The sequence below is a fragment of the Pteropus alecto genome, unplaced genomic scaffold (genome assembly GCF_000325575.1).
Source record: "Pteropus alecto unplaced genomic scaffold, ASM32557v1 scaffold71, whole genome shotgun sequence".
Lineage (NCBI taxonomy): Eukaryota > Metazoa > Chordata > Mammalia > Chiroptera > Pteropodidae > Pteropus > Pteropus alecto.
This window is the reverse complement of record NW_006433024.1, coordinates 10,086,223-10,095,100: the sequence shown is the minus strand read 5'-3', so window position 1 is coordinate 10,095,100 and position 8,878 is coordinate 10,086,223. Positions and strand designations below refer to the sequence as shown.

The following is an 8,878-nucleotide window of genomic DNA, read 5'->3' as shown; positions in this document are numbered from 1 at the left end:
GTTAAGATTCAGGCTGTGCAAAGGGCAGAAGTGGAATTATGAGCAGAGGTGGGAGATTGAAAAGGATAGGGGTATATGGGAAAAGTTCAATAGTTTACTTTGGGGCATAGGCCACTATAGGCAAGGAAGGTGAAAGGAGACATCTTATGATCATCCATGAATAAAAAAAGAGTTTGAGAAGACTTGCTCTCACTTAACCTTGGGCTATGTCAGGTACTGTTTGGAGCACTTTATCTTACTGTGTGAGAAAGATGTGTGACTTTCTAAAATTACAGGAACTATTGTCATTCCTATCTAAAGGCAAAGGAACTGTGACACGGGAAGTTAAATTGCTCATCTAGTGAGACATAAAGCCAGGATTCAAATGAATGCAGTCTGGCTCTAGACTGAGCGCTATTAACTTCACTTTGCAGATGCTGAGCTTAAAACCTGGGCCTTACTGATTTCAAAGCCTTAGACACTATAGTAAATGGTCGCAGTATAACTTAATATGGGTTTGATATTCCTTCCTTCATCCCAAAAAGCGTAAAATGCATTAGCTTAGACCATAAAAAACCTCGAAAGATTCCTTATTTCCAAAATACAAGAGGCATTTAACACTTCACATTGCTCCCTAAGACGGCCAGTGTGCCCGAACTTAACTGACCGGCAGCCAGGATTCAAGAGAGAAAAACCCGGACCACATCGCGATAATGAAATTCCAAAAGGCCCGCGAGCCTCCAAGCCGAAGTTTTCCGCCTCCCAGCCGGTTGCAGCCAGTTCAGCAACAGTTTTCCAGCCCAGGGCCGTGACGTCATCACAGGGACTGGCCCGTCCCTCTAGGATCCCTCTGCTTCTGCGCGGCTGAGTAACCGGCGAGTTGAGCTCTTAGCCCCACCCACTGCCCCGGAAGTTAATACAGAAGCCACACCTCTCTTCTCGGCCGGCAGGGGCGCAGCCATTTTAATTCATATCTGAGTGGGCGGTGGCGTTTCGTGTTGGCTGTCTGGCTCCGCTGGGCAGGGGTTAACTTTGTTGGTTTGGGGGTGGTTTTTAGTTTAATTTTTCTTTTCTAGCTTCGCATCGCGGGCCAGTTCGCACGTTCTAATAATCTGAGGCCATGTCAGGAGACGGAGCCACAGAGCAGGTGAGGAAGGAGAGTGGTGGGGCCTCGTGGCGACCTCTTTCTCCACGTCTCTGTTCGTCTTAGTACTCCAGCCATATTCGCTTGAGGGAGAGATCAGGGGTGTAATAAACTCGGAGAACCGGGTACAAAAAAATGGTGGGAATGGGGAGCAGTATCTGAGCTTTAAAATTATTTTTGGCTTCTCTGTTTTACGCGTTAATATGAACAAATATTTGATTTAGACAATAGCTAGGAAGCTATTTCGTTCAGTTTAGGTTCATGGGACTACTCTGGTTGGATGTCTTCCTTTGATACCGTTTTGATGTTTGGGTGGTTAGGAATTGATTATTTTAACATGCACTCGCTGTTTACCAAAAACTAGACAATATTCCTTTCGCCCCTTCACGGATATGTACAGTACTCAAATAGGTTACTAACTTGAGAAATAATTTGCGGTTAAACTAATCTGAGGAAATAGACTTTCCAGAGCGAACGAAAAAACAGTCTAGGAGTAGGGCATGGTTATGCTGAGTGAGATTTAGGAATTTTGTGGTTTCTCCCGCTTCCTTGTTTTCCCTCTCTTCTACATTTCATTATCGTTTTCCAGCAAGACAGATATTGCAGAATTCGGTAAATCGGAAATGAGAAGTCAGTTTTGGCCATTGTAAATAAAAGCATCTGTTTTAATACCGAGTTTAAGTGACGTTCAGATATTTCAAAATTCACATTTTAAGTAAATAATTTGGCGTGGGGGTTTTTTTGCCCTTTATTTAGAATTTTGTAGGAGGATATTTACTTTTTAGTTTGAAAGGCGAAACATTTTATGAAAGATGTTATTCAGTTTGTTTTTCTGGTATATTTAGGTAAATAGTTTTTAAAATGGAGGCTAGCTAGCCTACAGTCTCAGTTTCCTGAAATTTTTCATTGCCATAGCAACGAAATACACTTAGGTTTTCGTTTTTCAAGTCCCCAGCTTATAACCTAGAGGTTGACAGAGATGAGGCAAAATTGGAGCGTTCCTATTGAATAGTCTTGGTGACTGTAAATTTCATTTTTGTCAGGCAAGTTTGCCTAACTGAAGTTTGTGTTTGCTTGTCGACTGATTGCAGCCCTGAAATCTTTGCAGTGTTGGCATTGTATCTGATGGCCAAGACTGCAAAGTCTTAAAATTGTCTAAGGTCTGTTTACACCTACCTACCCTTTTTCTGTATTCATATTTCGTCATGTGAAAGTCGAGGAGGAATAATGCACTGAAATTTTGGAATTCTTTAATTCATCTAAAATTGTAAAGACACTGTAATTTTGCTATGACCTTCAATATTTCAGAACTCTGGTGTTTTAAATGGGGGAGATGTTGGTGAAATTTTACAGAAAAAAATTCTCACCCAAAATTTTATTGTGCAAAGTTTAGAACATAGAAATAAGTTAAAAGTGCAGTGAACACCCATAGTACAATTCTTCACTAAGAATCAACGATTGTTAAACGATTTGCTGTATTTGCTTTATTTCCATGCATATTTAGTTGAAAATAAGTCAACACATATTTCAGCCCCGAGTATTTCAGCATGCTCATTGTTCAGCATCATCTCCACATAATTCAGCAGTAATGCCCTTATATAACCATCATATCATTTTCCCACCTAAGAAAATTAATTTCTAAAATCCAGTCTATGTTCAGATTTGTCCAGTTGTCCCAAGAATGTTATTCATAGGTTTTTTTTAAAAATCAGAATCTAATCTAGGTTCACATTGCATCATTTGGCTATGTCTCTTGAATAGCCCCCCATTTATTTCTCCTCTAAGATGTTGTCTGTTTGAAGAATCCAGATAGTTTTATAACTTCTCATTTTCTAGGTTTGATTTTTGCATGTGCAAGTGTCATTTAACTTGTCCCTTCATCTTCTGTATTTCCTGAAAACTAAACTCAGCTTTGATAATATTTAGGTTAAATATTTTTGGGTAGAATACTTTATAACATTACATCAAAAGGTACCTCAAACTAGGTTGTCCCACTATTAGTGATGTTTGAAGTTTGATCACTTGGTTAGGGTGATGACTGCTGTATCCCTTATTATGAAGGATTATTTTCCCTTTGCGTGTAGTAATCTGTGGATTGATACTGTGTTCCTCAATAACCTTTTACCTAGTTATTAATTGATAATCTTTGAATAAATCAGTTATTACATTGGAGGTGGCAAATGGTCGGTTTTTAAAACTTCTGTTACTCTACTTGCTGGCTCATATTTTTCTGTAAAGAAAAACTTCCTTTTTTTCTTTGTCCTTTTCAAAGATTGAATATCACTGTGGATTTATGGGAAGACGTTTTTTGACATTTGATTACCAACAGAGTCATCCTTATATAGTCTTTAACTTTTAATGACACATTTCAAACATGCAAAAAAAAAGAATAATATGATGTTCCTATCATAGAGTTTGAACCCATGGCAAATCTTGTTTTTTCCATACTTTCACTTGCTCTTCTCACCTATTATTTAAAGCAAGTCCCAGATATTGTATTATTCAACTTTAAACGAAATGGTGATTTAAAAATATCTTAAAGAGTGACATAATTAAAAATTGAATCAGTTTGCTTTATGTATGAGTCAGTGAAAATTTAGAGCAAAAGAAGAATGCCTAAAATGACCTGAGATAATAGACAAGAAAAAGAGATTAAACAAAAGTGAAGAATCAAGAAAAAAATCAAAACTACTCTGAATCAGATTTGCTTTGGAAAGATGCCAAGGAATGGAATAGACAAAATCCTGCAAGCTTTTAGCATTGAAGCTCAAAAAATTTTTTTAAATAAATCCAATATCTTAAATTGCTAATCAAAAATATGGATGGTCATTTTTTTCCTGAATATCTGGATTTGTGTTCTTTGAAAGAGGGAAATGGTCGTAGACAACCAAAATCACTGGTAAGGTTTATTGTAAATATTTTTTACTCTTGTAAGGAAGTTCCATTTTGCATTTACAAGATATTTAAATGACTTTGCAGTGTTTGTGGGTATTCTTATGAAGCTTCATGTTTATAGTTTTTGCCAGTTTAATGGTGACAAAACCGTGTACATATAGATCTCCCCCTCCTACCCCACAATGAAAAAACATCTGGTTCCTATGCAGAATCATGGCTATATTTTTATCTTGTAGGTATTTTTTTAACTGCTAGATTCAACTTTTAATCTCATTCTTCTTTAGCTCTATTTTACCTTGTGCACTACTCTACAGCATTTAGTAGGCTATTGTTTATAGTTCCTCCACTGAGTTTGAGCTTGAGTTGAAGGGGTTGCCTTATTTATTCATGGTTGTATCTTAAAAACCTAGGAATACTGTTTTGATACTTAAAGGCGTTCAGTAAATGAATAGATGAATTTTGCACCAAGGTTATTTGTGATATGTTACGAAGTCTCAGAATTTAATCTTTTGGGAAAACAGATGCATAAATAATACAAAATAAAATATTTAGGGCATACGAGTGTATGGTTTCTAAAGTTTGTGGGATAAAAGGAGAGAGAAAAATGTCTTGGGCCAGGTCAGTTCATATGAACCTTTAAGTCCTTTCTAAAATGTTTACACTCTTGTCTTTTAGAAAAATAAGACTTCACTTTTTAAACAATATGTAGCCTATCCTAAAATTAGGAAGGCCCAAAATATAAACAAAATTTCCATCCTCACTTTGGAAAATTTTCATGACTTGAAGAAGCACAAATAAATTGCCAGTAGTCCTTAAACAAAGCAGGGGAATTCAGGGCCATAAATCAGTTTGTACTTTTGGTGAAAAGTAAGTTTGAGAAGATAGAGAAAATACAAAAAATGTTTTCTTATGTACTTGTTAATGAAGAAAGATGAAACACCAACAGTGTTGAAATTTGAAGCCTGATTTATTTTGTTGGGTAATTATGAGTACTTACTAGCAGTTAAGAGGTAACAACAGCGCCAGTTTTAAAGCCAAAATGGATGTGTTGGAGGCTGCTAATTGTTTATATCTGTTTTTAACAAAATCTTTCAATAATAGCTTTTCCTACTTTGACCCCTTCTATTTTTAAGTGGCAGGCAAATTTGATTTGATCTTTATTTCTAATATTTTTTGAGAAAACTGGGTGGTATATAAAATATTTGGCAATGATTGTTCCTGAGAGAGATTGATCTGATTACTGAACTATTGATTTTCCTTAGAGGTACAACAGAAAGGTACTGTGTTTGGAGAGATTGTATTCTTTCAGTATTAGGATTACAGGATTTTCAGGGGATACAGGAGTTGACTTTCTCGATAGACCTAGAACAGCAAGCTCTGTATTCAGATATTTGTACCTATTAAATGGATAATTGCCATTTGAGTCTTTGTTTTGCTGAATAGTTGGTAATGAATGATGTGAGAAATGATCTTAAAAGGAATTTGAGTTGGGCAATGTTAAAACTAATTTTGGATTAATGGATACTTTTAATAAGCACTAAATGTTGAGAAAACCAGAAGGGCAAAACTATGTACTAATTGACGTTTCACTTAGTTTATCTAGGGAATTAATATCTTGGCTATTGGTCTAAAGCCACATTTTTCAAATTCTAAAAGATTAAAGTTTTATATTTATAATTTGTAGCTATTTGTTTCCTAGGAGATGTATAAGCAAATTTAATAAGCAAGTATGATAAGTATAATTATTTGGACCAATAACCTTTAGCCCATTTTTTTTTTAAGTTTTTGGGTTGTTTGCATGCTTAGATTTTTAGTCTTTGGAAAGATCGAAGGGATTATATAAAGGGTACGTATTCAGGTTCATACACAAAAAATCATGTAGAGTTCTGTTCCACAGGACTATGCTGGCATCCAGTCCTATTGTCACCTGTCACATAAAATACTTTATTCTCTAGGCATATGAATTAGCTCAGTTACAACAGTACGTGCAGATAGTCTTGCATAGTGCTATCCCAGTCTTTTAATTTTGAGAAAAGTTAGCTATCAAGAGAGACTTAAGACTTCAAATATATAATATAAGTAGTATATGCACTTTTCTTAATGCTTTAGGAAAAAAATTGGATTGATTTAGGTCTGATGCCAATTTATTTTTAAGGAAACACAACATTTGAAAAGATATATTTATAGAACTAGGTAGATTAGTGCTTCTCAAAATGGAGTCCATACTTCATTGCATCATAATCACTTAGGTGCTTTATAAAAAGTATAGGTGTTTACACCCCAATTTCAGATGTTCTATAACAGACTCCGAGGCTGAGAATTTTCCTTTGAAATCAGTGCCACTGGTGATTTTATGTAAGTTAAAGTTTGCAAACCACTTACACAGGGGTTGAAGATACCTGAACCTTAAAAGTTGTTTTTGAATACATTCTTGATAAAATAAATGGAGAAAAGAATTGCAGATTATTTGATGATGATTGGGCTTTTGATAGTATTTTACTGATTTTCTCTTGCCTACTATATTTATTTATTACTCTTAATGGGAAATAACCATAAAACCAAGTTTGAGACTCAAAGTTTGGTCATGGTCAAGATCTTATATGGGATTCAATCTTTATACTTACCATTTCCCCCTCCTCCATACTTTTGACATTTATTGCTCAGATTAAACTTTCATTGATCTGTATTTTAAGTTAATTTTAGTATGACCTCTAGCATAACACCTTCCCCATTTACCACAAAAATAGCTTTTTAGAGAAAGAACTACCTTTTTTCTCCAAGTTGTACTTTCCTAGTGGGAATGGGAATGTCACTTCTCCGTTTCCCTCCCTCCAGTTAACTACTCCCTGTTAATAAGTTATGCTGCCATATAGAAAGTGGTTTGTAGTTTCAATAATGCTTATTAACTCAGTTTTCCAGAGGCTACATGACATATCCACAATTATAGAAAAAGACTATTAAAAATGCTTCTCTCTTTTCCAACTACATATGCTTCATCCAGAACAATATATTGCCATAAACTGCAAGTGGAAGCAATGTCTTCAATTCAGCCAGACAATAAATTACAAGAAATGTAAAACAGTACTATTGTTTTCACTGATTTTTGTTTTTTGTTTTGGAAAGTATTTTTAAATGAAATGAGTTTGTTTTAAGATGAATTAAACTTTTTTAGTTTTAATATAATAATATTGATAGAAATAACCCACGTTAAAAAAAAAAAACAACTCTTTGGTTCCTCAGTATTTAAGTGTGCAAAGTGATTCTTTACTTTAAGAGTTGTGGAAATACTACATGGTGTCCATGAGGTCACTGCCCTGAGTTCAATATCTCTGAGTTAGCTTGATATAACAAACAAAATATTAATTTAAGCATGGAAAGTGAAAAGACAATCCACCAAATGGGATAAGATTTTTATAAATCATATCTAATAAAGGACTTGTATCTATAACGTATAAAGGACTCTTGCAATTCAATGATAAAGATAACCCAAGTAAAATTGAGAAAGAATTCTGAATAGACATTTTCCCAAAGATACATAGAAGTCGCCATTGAGAACATGGGAAAATGCTGAACTTTATTAGCAATCAGGGAAATGCGGATCAAAACCATGAGATGCCATTTCACACGCACTAAGACAGTTATAATCATGAAAATGACAATAACAAGTTTTGGTGAAGAGGTGGAGAAATTGGAACCTTCATAACACTTCTGATGGGTTCAGTCATTTTGGAAATGGTTCAGTCATTTTGGAAAACAGTCTGGCAGTTCTTCAAAATGTTAAAACAATTACCATAGGACTTAGCAGTTTCACTTACTGGTGGTATATATGTAAGAAAAAAGAAAACTCAAAATGAACACCCAAAAACTGAAACAATCCAAATTCCATCAGCTCGATGAATAAATAAAATGTAGGCTAGCCATGCAGTGGAATATTATTTGGCAATTGAAAGGAAAGTACTGATAAGTGATAAAACATAACCTTGAAAACATGCAACATGAAAGCCAAAAACAAAAGAATACGTGTCGTATGATAGTGTTTACATGAAATAACTGCACATCTGTGGAGACCGAAAATAGATTGGTGGTTGCCTGGGGGCTAGGTAGTAGTCCCCAACCTTTTTGGCACCAGGGACTGGTGCTCCTATGAGAATCTAATGCCTGAGGATCTGAGGTGGAACTGAGGGTGATGCTAGCACTGGGGAGCACTACACACACAGATGAAGCTTCCCTTGTTGGCCAGCCGCTCACCTCCTGCTGTGCGACCTGGCTCCTTTCAGACCACGGGCCACCGGTCTGCGGCCAACGCTTTGGGCCCTGGGATAGGGGATTGGGAAGTGGGAATGGCTGTTATGGGTACAGATTTCTCTTTGGGGTGATAAAATGTTTTAAAATTTTAATATTCAGAGTGGTTAGACAACTCTGAATATTACTAAAAACCATTGAATTTTATACTTTAAATAGATGAATTGCACAGTATGATTATGTCTCAGTAAAGCCATAGTTAAAAAATAAGAAAGATGAAACATGTAATGGATTTACCAGACCTCCAGGATTTGTCAGTTGTACGTGTGTTGTTATTCACAGAGAAAATATAGTAGTTTTTTAGCAATAGGCTACTGAAAAAGCAGTTCATAGAACAGATGCTGGAGAATTCTTCAGTAGTATTTCCTCCTTATACAAAAAAGTACATCATTAAATCACCATTTTTTCCTGATTTTGTACCCATTCAAAATTGTATATGTTGGTGTGTATCTCTGTATACTTCATGCAGTTGTACTATTTTTCTGGTTTTTAAAATTGGCACAAATCAAAGATGTTCCCAAAGTTCTACTAATATCATTGGTAATATGCATGCCTTGG

At 35.5% G+C, this 8,878-nt stretch overlaps 1 protein-coding gene across 1 annotated transcript in view; it reads left to right on the top strand.

The window, feature by feature from the left end:
* Nucleotides 1–908: 908 nt before the first annotated feature.
* CSTF3 (cleavage stimulation factor subunit 3) overlaps nucleotides 909–8,878 on the top strand; it is a 63,009-nt gene continuing 55,039 nt past the window's right edge. The window contains exon 1 of the mRNA XM_006908013.3: nucleotides 909–1,126. Within this exon, the coding sequence (XP_006908075.1) occupies nucleotides 1,100–1,126 (27 nt within the window). The 5' untranslated portion in view covers nucleotides 909–1,099. The remainder of the gene's footprint in view (nucleotides 1,127–8,878) is intronic.